At 40.7% G+C, this 18,697-nt stretch overlaps 1 protein-coding gene across 1 annotated transcript; it reads left to right on the forward strand.

The window, feature by feature from the left end:
* Positions 1-148: 148 nt before the first annotated feature.
* On the forward strand, positions 149-18,642 carry ARG2 (arginase 2). Its single transcript, XM_048947463.1, has 8 exons — positions 149-307; positions 405-477; positions 12,656-12,833; positions 13,703-13,862; positions 15,559-15,653; positions 15,786-15,890; positions 16,922-17,058; positions 18,309-18,642. Exons 1-8 carry the CDS (start codon positions 191-193, stop codon positions 18,512-18,514), a joined length of 1,071 nt encoding a protein of 356 aa, XP_048803420.1. The 5' UTR covers positions 149-190; the 3' UTR covers positions 18,515-18,642.
* The last annotated feature ends 55 nt before the right edge of the window (positions 18,643-18,697 follow it).

Raw genomic sequence — 18,697 nt, forward strand, 5'->3', positions numbered from 1 at the left:
GTCGCGCGAAGGGCCCCGCTCCGCTCTGTGGGCGGGACACACCTCCGCGCGCGCGCGCCGCCATTGGCCAGACGGCCCGGGGGTGTGCGGGCGGGGGCGGGGCCGGGCGGCGCGCGCGGAGCTGGAGCCGGCTAAAAGGAGCGGCGCGGCGGCGGCGGGCATCATCTGCCGGCTCGGCATCTCCTGCGCCATGGCTTTGCGCGGTGGCTTCGTGCGGCTCTTCCTCAAGCGGGCGGATGCGGGGCTGCGGCCGCCCCGGCGAGCGCATTCGGTGGCGCTGGTGGGCGCCCCGTTGTCCAGGGGACAGGTGGGCGTATAGCTGGGCTGGGGGGCCGCAGCCCGGCGGGCCGCAGCCCGGCGGCGGGCGGTGCTCGCTAACGCGTCTCTTCTTCTTTGTCTGGCAGAAACGACGCGGAGTGGACCGCGGCCCCGCTACTCTCCGCGCCGCGGGGCTGGTGGAGCGGCTGGCCGGGCTCGGTGAGGCACCGCCGCGCGGGGGTGGGGGGTTGGAGCGGCCGTTCGCCCCGCGTTCCGCTGCGCCGGGGCTGGGAGAGGCTGCGCGAGGGGCTGCCTGCCACCGATCTCCCGTACCGAACAGCCGGAGCCGCAGCGCTAAGCTCGCGGGATGCCCGGAACAAAGGGCTCACTGCCGCAGCCCGCCCGCCTTCCCGGCTCCTGGGGACCGCATCCGCTCTGCGTTCGGCTGCGAGCGTGTGCTGCTCCCAAAAGCCGGAGAAGCATCGGGCCGCGTAGGAAGCGTTCCGTGTACGCAGTCAAAGGATGCCCTTGACCGCGCCTCTCGGTTTTTTTGTCCCTGTCTATGTTCGTTGCTAGGAACTCCGCTTGTTCCCACAACGGTCGTATACTTTCAAGTAATGAAACTCGGAATTTTCTGGAGAAACGTTCAGGTCTGCATCTGTCTGAAGGCTTAGCATGTCTGTCTTTCAGTTTCTTGCACCTATTGTTTCTAAAAGCCGAGAACTCGTTAATAACTGTGACACAGCATTCAAAATGTGATGTAAGGGACAGAAATCTTCAAAGCGGTCTTGGAGAATCTTTCGGTAGTGCTGAAAACTATCAGAGATGAACCACAGGGGTGAACCAACAACAGAAAGAACCACATTAGCACTAATCGCATACACTGTAGATAATGAAATTCAGATGCGTGCAGAGGAAAGATAATCGCTTAATAGCCTTCTAGCAAATTTAATCTGAATTATGAAACCACTTTATACCTGTTGTTCTAGGGCTATTGTTCTGTACAGCCCTATGGGCTCACTGTGTGCGTTTTGTGATTCACAAGCTGGAAAGTCCCAACTTGCTGGCAAATGAATAGATGCTCTTTTTCTGTCCTGTCCTATGCCAAGTTGAGTTGGAAGTCTTGCTCATCTCCTGCATACCCTTGGCAATATTTGACTTATTAGCAATCATGATCTATAGCCACAACAAAAATAGAAGAGCTGCTGAAATAAACACAGGTCAAGATATTGCTGACCTTAAAGTTATTGAGAATAACAAGTTAGCAGCTTTGAAAGGATATGTTATCTTTGTGAGAAGGCAGGCAGTGGTTTGACATAAATGACAACAGAACTCCCCATTGGAAAGCTCCCTTTCAAGTAGATCAGATATAATACTTAGCATTTTATAGAAATCCTTATTTTGAAACAAAATCTCCTCTGCATGACACGTGCTCGCTTCACTAGAAACTTGGAGATGAGGAGAAAGGAGGATCCCTTTCAGGACTTCAGTAACAACAACAAACAGTAAGGATAGAAATGAAGCAAACTAAATTTGGAAATAAACAGAAGATGAAGAGTACTCTCACTACTCAGTTGCATATGGACTGCTTGCTAATTTGTTAGTAATGTAAATGGAGATGCTTTCTTGCTCTTCCTTTTAAAGTTTTTAATGGCTCTGGCATTTTTTCTTCCTACAGTTTTAGTTTTCTGTAGCATTCTTCCACTGGCGTAGTGCTCCTTTCCATTTGGCATTGATGCTTATTGCTTCTTGAATCTCTGCACCTCTCCCCTGACCTGGCTCAGATGGCACAAACGTTGTAACATGTTCTGTGTGAGGGCAGGTCCCTGGCATGGACTGAGGAACTGTTAAGTGTGCAGAGACCATCTGCTGGAGGACTGGGTGATAGGCTGAGGAGAGAACTACAATGCAGCCTTTTAAATTGTGCACATCTATTTGTGGAAACTTAACTAATGATCAGTTTTTGTGTGGGAGCTGGCAGGATAGCTTTGCCTGGAGTAATGTGATAGTGCCGTTGCTTGGCCTCCTGTGGTATGCTGAACTGGCATTAAAACTTCTTCCTCTGTTTTCACCTTCCTAGCACACTGCATTTTCTTCTTGAGATTGAAGAAGGCAAAAACAAAACAAAACAAAAAAAAACAAAACCAGTGCTGCTCTTATTAACTGGAGTCTTCTATCTATCTGTTCTGCTAAAAGAATTGGTTGTTCTCATGGGTCCTTGCTTCTCGTTTTCCAGGAGCAGGTAGATAATTGCAGCAGAAAAGATTTCTCCTTAAAAATAATGTCTAAGATACGAGGCTTCTATTTTCCTATATATACTGTCTATTTCTGAAACTTTCACATGAATAAGTTGCAGGTGCTGTTTTGTTTTGTTCCCACTGCTTCCCCTTCCAGCAGGGTTGTTGGAGATGGCTATAGACATGACTGCAGTTTGCCCTTGTCATTACAAACTTGGAGCTGTGGGGTGATGCTTCCCAGCAAGAAAGTGAGGTGGATTCACAGAAGTCAAAAGAAACATAAATGGGAAGAGGAAATGTCATTTCTATAGAGAAAACTTCACTCATTTGTTTCAAATAGAAGAGACTGCTAAAATCTGCTGTTTGCCTGAAATTGTAAAGTTTCTTTCTCATTTTCCATCCACATGTTCAATTTGATCTGCATAAAATGGAGATGCCCTTAAGTTCACTTGAGAACTGTAGCACTTGGATAGTAAGATCCATGCGCTGTTTAAGTCACCGGTATTATACTTTATTACTTTGAATATCAAGGACTGCATGGCTTTCTGAATGTGTGTATATCTAACTGAATAACTTTGGTAGATAATGCTTGAGGTATGTCAGAGAAAGTGAGAACACCACATCTTAGGTTCTTCCTTTTGGCACTCTCCTGTTTGGAAGGGATTTCTCTGTTCCCCTCACTCTATTTTAACAGATATACCCTTATAGTTCCATTGCAGCCTCCTGAGCTGCTGCTCTATTTTCTGCCTTCTTGAATCTTTCCCTTGAAAGACACTGACTGTAGGCATGTGGTATGGTATCTTTTGGGCTGTCTACAATGATCATTGCTGCTGAGCAGCTTGTTTATGCTTAGGCTGAAATACAAAGAGGGAGCTAAGAGGCAGATGGAATCACTAGCCTGTCAGAGACAAATCTGAGCCACTAACTTGTCTTTTATGCTCTCCTTAGAGTGAGAACACTGTTACCTTCTGGTAGTACCTTAAGGTATACTCGGGAAGAGAGAGAGAGCTAAGGTGGTAGGAGTCCAGCTCTCAAGCCAAAAACAGTGGGTGTGCAAGTCTGTAGCAAGCATAATTAAAACATAACTGACTAAGCCTGCAGGCTTCTTAATCACTTTAGTGATGTTTGTCTTTTGGCATTGTTTCTTTTCCAAAGGGAAACTAAAATATTAACACCTTAAAGGATTCTACAATCTCTCCAGAGAAGAAAAAAAATATCACATGAAAATAGGGATTCTTAACTCTGTGGTGTGGAGGAGACAACACAAGAACTTGGAGGGCTGTGTATTGTTCTAGCAGTTAATAGAAATGGGCACAAATAGGAGGTTCTTAGACTTCCACTGGAAAGTACTCTTTTCAGAGGTTTGTTTTTTGTTTGACACCTCCTTTCTGCTGTACCTTATACAGAGAATCTGATTAACCTTAAATCCTGTGTTGCTTAGTCCCCTTGCCTGAAAGAGAAAAGGACCATTCTCACATTGTGGTGTTTTGTTGTTGTTTTTGTTTGTTTGTTTTTTTGTAAGCAGTAAGTAGCTCTCAGTCACTTCAAAGGCTGTTGTGAGCTAGAGCACCATTAGTGTTGCTAGCATGGAAATAATGCTGGTATGAGAATGAAGACTTTGGAAGAACTTTGATATGTTGACTATTGCTAATTTTTGTTTTATTTAATGAGCCAAATGTGGCTGGATTGCTGTGTTTAGTCACAGTTAGGTTTCTACTACTCTAGAATGCATTTAAAAACACTGGAACAGAGTTGCTTGCTTGACAAGTTGATAGACTGCAGTCACGAAGCCTACAACACTGGTAGAGCTAGACTTGTCCAAAAGAATGACCATCATGTTTCTGCTCTTCTGTTTTACTAAACAGCTTATTTCCTGTTATAGTATGCAAGAGGTCAGTGCAGTGAATCAGAAAATTTAAGGAGATACCCCCTCAAAAGAGGAAAGGAGGTGCTAATCCCCATGTGACTGGAGACAGATGCTCCTGCTTTGCCTAAAACCACTGGATCCCTGCTGACATCAGCTCCTTAAAATAGTAATTCAGTTTTTCTGTCTCATCAATGGATGAAGTTATAATTTCAGATGAAGACTAGTTTCTGGATTGATGAAAAATAAATAATGAAGCAGCTACTTTGACATATCCACCATCATCATCTCAGGTGAAGATTCTTAAGAAGATAGCTTTTTAATTGTATACAGAGAGTAAGCACTGGTGCTGGAGTTCAGCAGAGGTGACTGGTAACATCTACAGCTGCCTTGTTAGGAAAAGAATTTTCATCAGCACATCTAGTAACTATGACAAAAATATTAAAGAATCGCCTGTGTCCCTTAAGACTTGGCTACACTGTTCCTTTCTGCTTTCCTTAAATTTAAGTCAATATGATAGTTTGGCCTTTAAAAAAAAAAAAATTAAAATTAAAATACATGTTTGTATTTAAAAACAACAGAATTTGTCAGGAATTCAGTATTTTAGTGTTCTAATCTAGTTTAGATCTGTACTGTTTTGTCTCTATTTTTCCTCTTCAAAACTCAGTATTTTATATCCTTTAAGGCATTCTAGGTTAGTAGAGCCAGTCAAGTCTCCTTAATCTGTAGAATTCCAAAGTCTAAACTTCCTCCCTAGGTAAACTCAAGATCCATCCCTTTTATTTTAGTCTTGTTACTCACATTTTCACTGTTGATGAGGCTAAAATGGAGGCAGACAAAATAGTAAACTACTGCTCAAAATTTAAGTAGAATGCTTTGTTAAATTCTTGTGTTGCCAAGATGAAAAATACTATTGTTCATGGGTGCTTTCTAATCACATCTACTGTCAATACTGTCAAAGCTGTCTATTAATTTGCTATGCACTTTCTCAGGTTAAAAACTGGTTAGGATACAGCATAAGGTTGTTAACAGTAACAGCTAAGACATCTGCCCTAACAAGCAGAATTGGGAACACTTTTTTTTTTTAACCCAGGCACACTTCCTCTCCATGCCCAACAAAGCAGGTAAATGGGAGCCTTCTTTCCTTTGTCTTTGCTTCTCATAGACAAAAGCATGCACAAAACCCCCTATTTAACACCAGTATAACATGCTTATGAAGCACTACAGCTTATTTCTAGAACTGGAATAAATTGCCTCCTCTTATTTACACAGAGATTCAAGAGACCCTTCTTTAAAATTATAGCTTTCAAATGTTGTTAAGCCACAAATGGTTAATTTCACAGACTGCTGATACCTGTATGGCCAAAGTCAAGGAGAAGTTAAATGTCGTGGTCCTAACTGGCACCCGCAGCACGCCTCTAACATGTGGGCAGCTGTAAGAATGCACTGAGGGCAGGTGTGGCTCTGCTCAGTGACAGCAGACTGCCAGGAGTTGACTGATAACCATGCAGGCAGAAGGAACCCTGCGGAGGCTTTGCAGGAGAGCTGCATTGGGAACATCTCCAGGGAAGCTGCTTCATGGTTGCTTTTTCACAGCTGGCTCTCAGCCCAGAAAGCTAAGCTAGAAGTAGGTGAATATGTTGTGACGCCAGTTACGGGTTATCCTTTTCAATGTTGGACACTTTGATGTCTGCGTGATTATCACGAGGCTTAGAAATTTCTGGAGAAATAACAGCAGTGGATGTACATGGAGTTCAGGCATTCCTTCTGATAGGTCAGTGCCGATTTTTTTCCTTTCTTATGCTGATGGAAGATACCATCTGCTTGTTTCTTCAGTCTGAAAAGCTCTGTGTGTCACTCTTGATTTTATGTATATGTGGTTTTTTTTTTCCCCCTTTTTGGTGCAGATTCCAGGTTATTTCCCCCCCTTCCCCTCCGCCACCTTAGGTGCAGATTCCAGGCTATGAATTAGCTACAAAATAAGCTTTAAAAGAAACTTAACTTGGAATAAAGCACACTGGTTGCTTAAATTGTAAACTGATACGACAAACAATTACTTTAAATAAACCTTTAAAAATACTCAGCTAAACTGGTGCAGATCAGGAAACTGAATTATTTCTGATCTTTCAGAAAAGGAAGATGAGATAAAAGGATCAAAGAATGGTGTTCTTTGTCTTGTATTTCATTTAGTTTTATGAACAATGTGTTTCAATCTTGACGTCTTATTACAAAAATCATTTTAATACATGGCTTAGCTGATTTGCTTCAGCCACAAAGTTATCTGGATTGGAATAAATTCAAGTCAGATACTACTCAATTTTTCATTATGAATGGTGTTGAAGGAGAGAAGTTATTAGGGAGAGGCACAGGGAGATGACTGAAAAATCTGGACAGTGAATTAGTTTTTGGTCTGCTTTATGTTGGCTGTGTGTAATCTCATATTATTTCTTTTGAAAATTCTAACTGTTGTTGTAGACTTGCAAGAATAAGGTACCTATGGCAGGTGAGGACTTCAATGGACATGGTATGAAAGATTACTTTTGGATAGAAGTTGTAACCCCAGCTGGTGAAAAGCTGGGTTTAAGGCACCAAAAAAAAACCAAAACAAAAAAAACATCACAATACCTGGTCATTTTAAGATGAATAAGTAAGCTGGTCTGATACTAGTTCATTGCAGCAGATAAGGAGAAACAAGAGAATCAGTGAGCTCTATCTACTTCTGCTCTTCCTTCCTTGTTACTGCCTGGATGGTTAACTAATATAATAACCACTTCTCTAACATTCTCAAGTATTTCATCGTTGAAAGCTGTTTTGGTATTGACTTCCTACAGCCCTAAGTGCTTACTTGCTGTCAGGAACTGTTTCTGGGTTAAGTATATTGGAAGGAAAATGGAACTTGTGCTGGGCTGGTCAGCGGAGTGACAGACCATCACAACTGCCCCCTTGTCTTGTCTCTGATGCAAGCCACAGTGCAAATGTTTCCCAACACCTGATGCTGACGTTTTTGGAGACCTCTTTCAGGTCAAGTGCACTGGGTTTCGCAAGATTAAAGTTACAAAGGGGAAATGAGGTAGCTTCTTGATTTGTGGCTGAAAAAAAATATTTCTTGACTAATAGTAAGCAAAGGAGACACCTTCAGACTAGAGATGTGAGGAAGCAGTTGTTGCAGTTTGAACAGAAGCCTTTTACTTTGCCTTAAGCCAGACCTGTCTGAATGTCAAAAAGCAGGATGGAACTACCTGAGATGTAAACTTCCTTCTTAGTGAAACTTTGTTTTCACTAGGGAACCATCAAATACTTACTGGAAGAAATCTCCTATTAGAAGTTGACGTTTATTTAAAGAAACTCAAACTCTATGTAATGAACTTCAAAGCAAAAAGATTTGATTAAACTAGGCTGCTGAAGCTTTAGACCCTTGCAGCTGCAACTTTGCTAGCCTATCCTATTCCTATAAAACAAAAATAAGCCCTTGCTCCCCTCCTGAGATGAATAAGGGGGGTTAAAACTGTCTTAAAAGAGGTTTGAGAATGCCTTGTTTATACTGAACGAGTCCTTAATTTGTTGTGTAACACACTGCCTGTGTCTCTGAGAAAGCATTACAAAATTAAGTTGATACTAGTCAATGAGCTTATAGTGGTAACAGCTTGTAGCCCTTTGTTCCCAGGAAGTAAAACGTTATCTATAAACACTGTTCATAATACTCATCACATCCTGAAAAGCCTTTCTGTACTAAGGAGGCTGTAATCTGAGCAAACAACTCTGTTATGTAAGCAGGAGTGATGCTTTCATAAGAGCAATTTTATATAATGCATAGCACAAAGTGAGATACACTAACAGTGGCACTTCCAGATTCTTTTTAAATTAGTCCAGGCAGATTTAAAAACCCGTAAGAGGAATTTCCCATTTTAATTTAGGATTTGTCAAGAGATAAAAACAATCTCATTTTTCACCTGCTTTTGTTTCAAATCCCATTTGCTGCCTAGGAGACTTGTTATAACTGTATTACAGCAGTGTGCCTTTCAGCAATGTCAGCAGATAGCATGGACTCGGAAGGCTGAATCTCTTTCTGTCAAATCCTTGCTTCTGTGTGGGGTGCAGCATCCTAGCAGAGAAGGATGGGGAAGCTTTCCTTGCTGCTGGTGCCCAGATAGTTTTTCAATTAAATGCCACCTGCTTTTGCATTGGGTTGAGCCCCGTTATGATGTTAGCAGTTCATCTGAAAAGGCATACAGGAAACTTTATTTTCTTAAATACATTCTTAATTTGTATTTCTATTTTTTTTCCTAAGTACAAGTTAAGCTCCTCATGATGAAAAATGCTGATTTCCTTTACTAGATATATGTAGATTTCTGTTTTGGGCTCTGCAAGCTAAAGAAGCTTCTACATCCCCTCATCTGCTGGTTGGATACTTGTTTGGCCTTCTAACCTGTTCTGGCCAAAAGAAGCAGACCCAGTATATGGCCAAAGAAGGTTATCACAGTGCCTTCTAGTAGGATACAAACCCTACAGAACAAGAGCAGATTGAAAAAAGAAAGGAATACAAGCTCACCCTTTCTAATGACTGGTAACGTCTCAAGAGGAGTGCAGTCTCTATCTAGAGAGATACTGCTTCCCTTGGCTGCCAACCCTCAAATGAGGTTGAGATGGGGCGGACTCAGATTCCACCCCTTTCGGTGGTTCTGTTGCACTGCATGCAGCTGAGCCCCCTGAGATAACCACAGCTTCTCACATGGTGCTCCACCATCAGCTCAGGCTGTGACCTGCCAATTCCCCTGCACCTAGGAAAGATCAACTGTGCAAAATGTTCCAAGTTAACTTTACTCCTTTTTGGCTGAATTGTGCACCCAAAGTAGCTCTACATTAATCATGCATACTAACAGAAGAACTGTTGTACATAAATGCATGTATTGTTTATGTACTTACACTGTGTGTTTGTATTCAGACTGACACCCTCATCTTCCTGATACCCCTTTCAAGCTCCTACAACAGCAACAGATGAATCCTACTCCCTACCCCTCTCACTTGAAACAGTGATCGCTTAAAATAGGCAGTGAGTCAGTGTTGATAAAGCTGAGTTGTATTGATTTAGGGGGGTGCGTGTGCGTGTGTATATATGGTATTGATAAGTCACTAATTTCTAGAACAGAACCTATTTCTTCATTTTAACATAATTTTTTGTGAAGAGATTTGAAGGAGAGCAAAAAAATTTCTTTATTATATTTAACTTCACATTCTTTAGTTACTAGCAAACCATCTGTGGCTTTTAGTTTCTAAGTACGGAATGGTACTATTTGATTTAAAATGAAAGCCTAAATGTGAAAGAATCTGATGTTGAAAATAATTCTACTTGATTGGAGTTGTTGTTGTTTTTTTTTTGTTTTTTTTTTAAACAAACATAACCTGATGCTTTTTACTGTAAAAGTAAGCTAAAGAAAGGAACTGTGAGATTTTTACTGCATTTTCTTGAGTCAGAAAAAAATCTAATAATCTAAATGCTGATAGACATGAGGTAACATTGATGAATAAATCTGAGCAGTTAAGAATTCTCATCTATCCTACTGAATATTTTTGACAGATAAGAATGTGACTGTCTGAAATAAAAACACATGCAGCTCTAAGCTGGGGAGGGGGGAAACTGCTTTCATTCTACATAGCCTTCCAATTAGGTCACAGGTGCAATGAACTTGCTGATCACAGCCACCAAGTGTCTGGTGTGTTGTCCTTTTGTGTGTTTTTCTCTTTAATTTTTGGAAAACAAAGCTTCACCTAGCAGAATGAATCAGTGAATGCCAAGGCATGTCCCCTGCTGTTCCTGAGTAGATATGACCTGCTGCACCAGCAAATGGTGTGCATGCTGTGCCTTCTAATGAGTCCAAAGAATCCAGTTTTCCTGTCTGCTCACATCTTTTTCCATTTTCAAGAACTTGAATGTACTTCAGGGGTTTAGAAGAAAACAGGAAAAAAAACAACCCAACAAACAAAAAAGAAGATCTCAGGCATAAGTTGATAGTCCTTTAGCTATCACTTCTAGAATCTGCTGTTTGCCCTGCTTTGATGATAACCTCAGGGATCTTAAAAGAATCCTTGAATTACTATGAAAAAAGGCACAGTCAGTTCTTTGTTTTATACTGATCTAAAGATGGGGCACCATGGTATAATTGCCTTCCGTTCTTTTTGGTCCTTCAGTGGGTAAAAATCCTGGCAGAGAGAACAAGTCTTAAGTGGCAGTCCTTTCCTCCATTACATTGTACAACGTGCTCTTGCTGTGCAAATCACTAAACATGGCTGCTCAACTGCAGATCTACTCCCTGTGCATGTCAGAGGCATCAGATCAAAGGAATGTGGAAGACTTAATTTGTAGTCTTCCAAAGCTCTTGGTACCAAGTGGCTGATGGTGGTACCTTGAAGTTTTATTATAAAGCTCATCTTCAACCACACTCAAATACTTTCATTGAATCTATACATAATAGTGGAATATTGTGCATGTACCTGAGAAGTAGTTTTGCAGAATGATACAGATGAAAAAAAAAAAAAAATTCTTTAAGGTACAGTGAACGTTGTGATGCTTTCCTGATTCTGTGTGGAAACGGAATGAAACAGTGGGGGGAAATGTTTGCACTAGAGATCAGATAATGCACTGAAACCTGGGGAAAAAAAAAAAAAAAAAAGCTCAAAATTCCAAAGCTGTTGTTCTTCTGCTGAGAACTTAGGAATTGTGTAAGGGAGGAGAAAAATGCTGCTGTATGCCTGTGCTGTCTTTTGAAATCTATGGAATAGTAGTAGGTCCGGCTACTACTTTAAGTCTCTGTAGAGACTCATACCCTAATGAGCATTCTCGCAGAGTAGCTGATGCTGTATTTACTGAACGCTTTAGCAAGTAGCTGTGCTCAGCTGCCATATCTTCTCCTAGCAGATTTACATTTGTGTATGTCCTTGATATACAAAGTATGCTCGCCTATTTCCCAGCAGCCTAATTCTCACAAGCGACTCAAACTCTTTCCTTCATTCCATTCATCAGTCCAAAAACCCTTTGAAATGATAATGAACTCATATTTTCCTCAATATAACTTCAACCTTATTTCAACCAAATTCAGAGCCTTTCTCACAGCTAATGGTTTCATGGGAGTTAGGCAGGAATCACAGAGTCCCAAGTGGGACATTCCTACATGTTGATTTGCTTGCCTTAGTTTTTCAAAGTTCCCTGTTAGTCACTGAATGGCAAAAGGCAAAATGTCAAGCTCCAGCCTGGATGCTTTGAACTGTTTACCAACTAGTGATTCTGAGGAACAAACTGGAGAGGCGTGAGTGGTATTTAGGGTAGCCTTAAGCTACTCTTCGCATAGTTGTAAATACTTTTTACAGTACTCATCAGAGCCTGCAGCAGCTGGCCTATCTGAAACTGAAAGACTGTGACTGCAAGATCTGAGAGACTGTTATGAAAGCACGTGGTATCAGACAGCAGAACTTCAAAGGTGAAGCACTGAGATGGAAGAGAATTTAGAAGCAGCCAGTTAATAAACTTTTTTCATCTGGGTGAGAGAACGGAGATGACACCCAAAAATATTCCCTTGTTTCCTAGTCTATGAAGGGACTTCTTTTTGTTAAATAAACAGAAAGATCTTTTAGGATAAGTCTTAGATTCATAACACTGTCATGTTTCAACAGCTGTTTAAGTTGTAACTGGCAATGACAGGATCTCAAAGAGGGCTGGGGTCAAAGTCCCAGAATTAAACTATCTCCTATGACATCTTGTTTTGAGAAAATAGTCAGGTTCCCTTACAAGATACCAGTTGCACGGGAAGTATTCTTCTAAAACAAACAAACAAACAAATTCCACCACCTCCATTATAGTTAACTTGCCATGCTTTATGCCTGGGTTTCTGTGGGTCTGGGAATGGTAAGTAACTATTAGGACTCAAACTTGATGAAATACAGTTCTAGGCATCTTTCAGCAACTAATTTTAAGACTGTATGCAACTTGGCTAATTAGAAAGAGAGCAATAGAAACTATACCTTTTCGTGCTATAAATTGTCAATAATCAAAACAAAGCCCATTCTATGCTTGGCCTCTTATATCATTGATAAATCAAAGTGACATTATCCTGAGCTTTCTGATTTCTGAGATGATTGTTGGCAGGGCATACGAACAGTCTAGTGAATTGGTTCCATTCCCATTGTTCCTTATATATTTGCCCAACTAGTTTTTTGAAGAGACCATATTTTCAATTTGGACTGTGTTTTCCTTTGGATGGCTGTTTAATTACTTCCCTTTCTCTTTTTGTTGTTTTGTTTCCAGGATGCCAACTGTATGACTTTGGAGATTTGAATTTCACTCAAGTTCCCAATGATGAATTGTACAACAACCTGATTTATTACCCACGGTCAGTGGGGTTAGCCAGCCAGGTACTGGCTGATGCCGTAAGCAGAGCGGTAGCTGCTGGACACAGCTGTGTCACTATAGGAGGTGATCACAGGTATGCTCACAAGCCAGAGGCTATTTGTGTTGCATGCTTACAGGCTAATACTTAGAGGAGAGTATAAGAATTTAAATAAAAAATAAAGGGCAGTGAGAAGGGGGGTCGTTCCCTGACAGTACCACAGCAGCATCTTGATTTGATTTCTGAGGCTTCTGGGATGTGACATAAAAGCCATTTATAAAAACCTGGTCTTCTAAAGGTAGTATTGCTTAATTCCAGATTGTTCTTAATCTGTAAACATACAAATGAGATTTTCTTCTTTGGGAAAGTTGTGTGATCAGGTCCCTTTAAGAATTATTGCAGTTTCTTTATTGGTGAATGTTTAGTGACATGTCTGTTTTGACCCCTTAGCTCTCAGGATGTCATCTCTTAGAAAGGATCTGCAATGCCCACACACTGGCTACTTTTTACTGGATGTTTTAATACATGAGACTGTCTTTCTATTCTTTTTCACTAACCTTCAGTGTAAGAAGTGATTGAACAAGGTTAGGCACATAAGAATGAATTTGAGGTGAAGGTAAGATGGCAAAATTGGCACAAAGCAAATTACTGAGTGAGCGTACCAGATTTCCTAAGAGCATTTGGAGCTACAACATGCAAAATCTAGCTTGGAAAGGCTGGCAATGGAGAGAGAAGAGCTCTCTTTAATCTTTCATTACAAGTACTGTCCTGCAGAGTTATTTGGAAGTGGCGTGCCAGTAGTAGTTTGTACAACACACACCCTTTGTTCATCACAGGGATGTTCAATATATTGAAACATGACAATGATGCTGTCTGAATTTGGAGACTTCCTATTTCCCCTTCAGAACAACTACAAGGACAATGTTTTGCACAGTTGAGTAAAGACTTTGCTACTGTACTTGCAGCTTGGCACTTGGTTCCGTCAGTGGCCACGCACGACAGTGCCCACATCTCGGTGTGATCTGGGTGGATGCACATGCTGATATTAACACTCCTCTTACAACTCAGTCTGGAAACCTCCATGGACAGCCTCTCTCATTTCTCTTGAGAGAACTTCAAGATAAAGTAAGTATCTTGCTTAGACATTCAGCCTACATTGAAATCCTTTACAAATTTAATTTTTCTGGCATTGAGTGCTTTCTTAACTGCCACGTGTCCCTGCCACGCAGGGGAGATGGAACTAGATTGTCTTTAAGTTCCATTCCCACCTAAACTGTTCTACGATGCTACAAGGACCCTGTAGGATCTACTGGAGACACAACAGTGGTGTCCTGTGCACTTGTCAGGAGCAGAAGCCTTTAGGGTCAGAACTTAGAAAAAGTAACAAGTTTCTGTTAAGGATCAGGCTGGAGAGAGGAGCAGGACTGGCAACTGCATATTGGGAACAGACACTGGATCTGCACAAAAGCTGACTCTTGATTTTATTTTGGAACTTTGCACTGCTAGTCATTCCTTGTATTTTGTTTATTCCCTGATAAATCTGTGTGTTGATAAAATGCTTCTTCCAAATAACATCAAGAGTAACTTAATGTCTTTATGGTTGTTGAAGAGATTGTAACATTAGTACCTGTCTGGCATAGAAAGACTGCTCTCAGCTAGTGAAGTGCTTCCGCCTTTCTCCTGCAAGTTCATTTGAATGAATTCCATCTGCAAGTGAATAACTATTTGGTTCTTTTAAATACTTTCCTCTTGCTAATAATTCTTGCATGGTCACTTCAAACTTGCTAGAATTCCTTAAGTAATGCAAAATGAATAGGGCTTTGTGAAATAGTTCCACAACATGAGAAAGATAATATAGAAGGCTACTGTATTTCTTGTCTTTTCTTCTTTAAGTTAAAGGGGATGACTTTTATTTGGCAGTTGTGCCTGCTTTTGCAGGAGAAATAGAGCAAAAGAAAATTTTGAAGCTCCCCTAAGGTGAACAATGTTGTATGTCTTATAAGAAAGCAATACTTACATAAAGCACTGTGTGTGGCTGTAAGTGTGTTATGACTTCAAATGCTGTTGCTGGGATATAATTAGTAATTGAGAAGTATATAAGGGAAGCAAAACCTTCTTGCTATGTTGGCTCTAGACATATTCAGAGCTAGGAGAGGAAGAAGAGTAGTGTGTGATAATTTAAAGCACTCTTGAAATTAACAGAAGTTACTAAGTTTTTAACAAAATTGCACAGTATACCTGTTTCACTATCAAAGCTGACCTTTAGTGGGATCTCATCATTTTTCCATTTGCAGCCTTGCTGTTCTAGACCTGTTCTCTGGAGTTTTACTTCGCAATAAAGCCTAACACAGACTCTCCTTCCCTGCCCCACCTAGAAACCTGCTTTTTAACCCTGTTTTTGCAAGAGTTTGTCTGACTTCTTGATGACTTTCCTAAAAATGTAGAGATACCTTGGGTTTTATCCTACTCTAGTAGGACGTACTGGCTAAGTCACCTCACACTGCCATTAAGTACACTGGGTTTCCTGCTTCTTCTAATCTCCTAATATATTCACCAATACTAATTACCAATTGCTTATGGATTTGAGCTTTTTTCTCCTCCTTTTCAGACTGAATAAAAAATTTAATCAATGTATTCAGCTCAAGTGAAATGATGTGACGTTGGCAGGGACTCATTACATCAGGAAACAAGACTCTCAAGTAGTGAACTCTTCTCTATAGGCAGAGAGAAGATGCTATAAGTAAAGTTTTGATGGAAGAATTAAATGTAGGTTTGTTATATAATTCATTAAACTAATCTAACACCAAAACTTCGCCTGCAGGTCCCGCAACTTCCTGGCTTTTCCTGGCTAAAGCCCTGTCTTTCAGCATCTGATATTGTGTACATTGGGTTGAGGGATGTGGATCCTGCTGAATAGTAAGTTGATTTAAAGGATTTTTGTAAACTGAAATCACGGGCTTCTTCCACACCTGGCTGTTCACAAGAATTGTACAGTTTACGTTTAGGCTGCTAATAATTCCGATTATTTTTAAAATCTTATTCTAACAGCTATATTTTGAAAAACTACGACATCCAGTATTTTTCCATGAGGGATGTTGATCGCCTTGGGATCCAGAAAGTTATGGAAAGGACATTTGAACAACTGATGGGCAGGTAACAAACTATGGGCTTAACTACTCTATCAACTGGCCGAGTACTTACTTTCCCAAGAGTTATGTAAGTGAAGGTCACTGATTATGTAAGGTGGCCTAAGCAAAGCGTTAAAGTGTCCTGTAAATATTAAGCCGTAGCGTTGACTTGAATCCTTGACTTGAACATTTTAGAACAGAACCATTTCACAGTGTTTGGCAAAAATAGAGAGGAATTACAGCGGTAGCAACTAATAAAGCCTGCTGTATATTATGTGTCCTGTTTCTTGAGGAATCCTGTATTTTGCTGTTGTTGAATTAACTCTGAGCCTTGAGTATCCCTTTCAAAATTATATACATATATATATATATACATATATATATACACATATATATATATGTAACTGAATTCAGCTGCAGTGAATGGGGTAGAAGCATTTAACAGCTTCTTCCTTAGACTGAAACAGATGAAACTAGAAAGTGAAACTAGAAAGACAAACTTCTGTTTTCCCAAGGTATATTAGAAAAAAGTTTGAGCTAAGAGATGTTTCAAAAAACCAAAAGATTAAAAATATACATGTTTCCAAATACATATGTGTATAATCAAAGAATATTAGGATGTTATAATCACAAACTAAACAAGAGAGTTAGGCAAAGTAGACTATGATAACAAAAGAGAATAAATGGAAGGCTTACCCTTATCCTGGGCTCACCCACAAAACACCAGTAGAGGTGATCTCCAGAAGAGATCCTTCCCCACTGGCAGTCAGCTCTTAAATAGGTCTAGGAGAGGTGCAGCCAGGCTCCACCCCTTCCGGCAGCACAGGAGAATTGCCTTCACCTGTGCTTCTCTGGCTGACTCATGGCTCGCCTCAGGTGATCAATCAGGTTCAGGCCGTGACTCAGCAGTTGCCATACAATACAACATGGTGTAGGACTTTGTGCAGAGATCTTGCAAGAGGATGCTACTTTGCTGATCGGCTGGGACAGTGACAAAATACATGTAGAAAAAGTAATAAGTTTTTGAGATCGCTTTTCTTATCCTGTTGTCTATAGGAGACAGAGACCAATTCACCTGAGTTTTGACATCGATGCTTTTGATCCCTCACTGGCTCCGGCAACTGGGACTCCCGTTCTGGGAGGATTAACTTACAGAGAAGGCATGTACATTGCAGAAGAAATACACAACACAGGTAAGACACAGGTAAAACAAGCTTTTTTGCACTAAGCCAAAAAGGACAGACTACATAAAGCCTGTAGCAGTTGTATTTTTCGTGTGTAACCAAATAAGATGAATATAGCCAAAAATCAAGGTGCTTGAGAAGTCAGTTCAACCTTCATAATGGATGAACAGTTTCCTCCCACTGAGCAGTACTTGAGGTGTTGAAAACAGCTCTACCATCAACATTCTCAAAAGTAAATAGAAACAATAACAACTAGTGCAAAAAGTGGTTTTGTCATCCTACAAAATACTGTCCCCTATACCTACTCACACGAGACCAGATACACGTGGGGAAAAAGGATGCAAACCATTTTAAATAATTTGGAGATCCTATTCTAGGATGCAAAACTAAAAAAAAAAAAAAAAAAACAAAAAAACAAAAAAAACAAAAAAACACACACACACCAAGTTTTCACCAATTATACACAGCAGCTAACTTAAGAGTTTTCTCCTTGTGACATAGAGACTTCATTTAGTGTAAGTGATGAGTTATTTACAATAAAAACTGTTATGAGAAAAATAAAAAAAAAGCAGAAACCTCCACAGAATCATGAACAGGATGACAAAAATTAGCTAGAGAATATAAAATGGTCTTATGTAACAAAGCACACCTCAGAACCGTAAGTGAAAGATCAAACTCCTGAATTTTTCCTGAATGCTAAAAGCATGGATGAGGAGAGGTAGCAACAACAAAAGGAACCAAAGAAAAACACTTGCATCTAAAAACAATGACCTTTTCCCTCAGTTGAGCCAATTTCACTTGTCCAATGGACAGAATAGGTCAGAAGTTCAAACATCAGACTCATTGCAAAGAACGATGGGCTGCAAATAAACCCTATTACAGCTTTAACCTTTTTTCTTAGTGTAATGTGATACAAAGCATAACAACATACCAAAGCAGCAATGTCTTAGGCTACAGTGAGTGAGTATCTGCCTAGATGGGACAGCAGTAGGCACAGAAACAAGAGAAAGAAAAACTGCTTACCTTTGGAAGGTCTGTAAGGTCCTGAAGGAGGAAGGGATCTCCAGATGAGATGCCCCCACCTCCACTGCCAACACTTAAATGGAAGGGGTGGATCCAGGCTCCGCCCCTTCTGGTCACTCAGGCACACTGCATGCAGCTGAGCTCCCCTAGGTTGGCCCTGCCATCCCACCAGGTGATCGATCACTGGTTCATACAGCAACTACACATAGTAACAAAGCTGCATGTAATTTTTACAGGAATGCTTTCAGCTGTAGACATGGTTGAAGTCAATCCGCTGCTTGGAGCTTCTCAAGAGGAAGTGAATGCAACTGCTAGTCTTGCAGTTGATGTGATAGCAACGTGCTTTGGACAGACAAGAGAAGGGGCGCACACCGCTTTTGATGAACTCCCAACACCCAGTTCTCCAGATGAATCTGACAGTGAACAGCAAGTGAGGATTTAAGAACCCGCAATGCTGGGTACGCTAGACATGAAAGAGCTCTGCTGAGACACGCGAGCGAATAGACTGTCAACACTCGGCAAATACTGTTAACTTGTCAATTTTTAAATAAAAGTAGTTTTTCCACTTGATCAGTGGCTACTGTATTACATATGAAGATTTATTCATTTAGTTAAGTATATACAA

Source organism: Lagopus muta, chromosome 6, assembly GCF_023343835.1.
Source record: "Lagopus muta isolate bLagMut1 chromosome 6, bLagMut1 primary, whole genome shotgun sequence".
In the NCBI taxonomy this organism is placed as follows: Eukaryota; Metazoa; Chordata; class Aves; order Galliformes; family Phasianidae; genus Lagopus; species Lagopus muta.

Bases quoted from the DNA above. Each gene is read 5' to 3' on its own strand.
- ARG2 (XM_048947463.1), top strand. From the start codon at position 191: ATGGCTTTGCGCGGTGGCTTCGTGCGGCTCTTCCTCAAGCGGGCGGAT. The intron at 15,654-15,785 runs GTAAGTTGATTT...TTATTCTAACAG, and splicing joins GATGTGGATCCTGCTGAATA to CTATATTTTGAAAAACTACG. The intron at 17,059-18,308 runs GTAAGACACAGG...TAATTTTTACAG, and splicing joins AGAAGAAATACACAACACAG to GAATGCTTTCAGCTGTAGAC.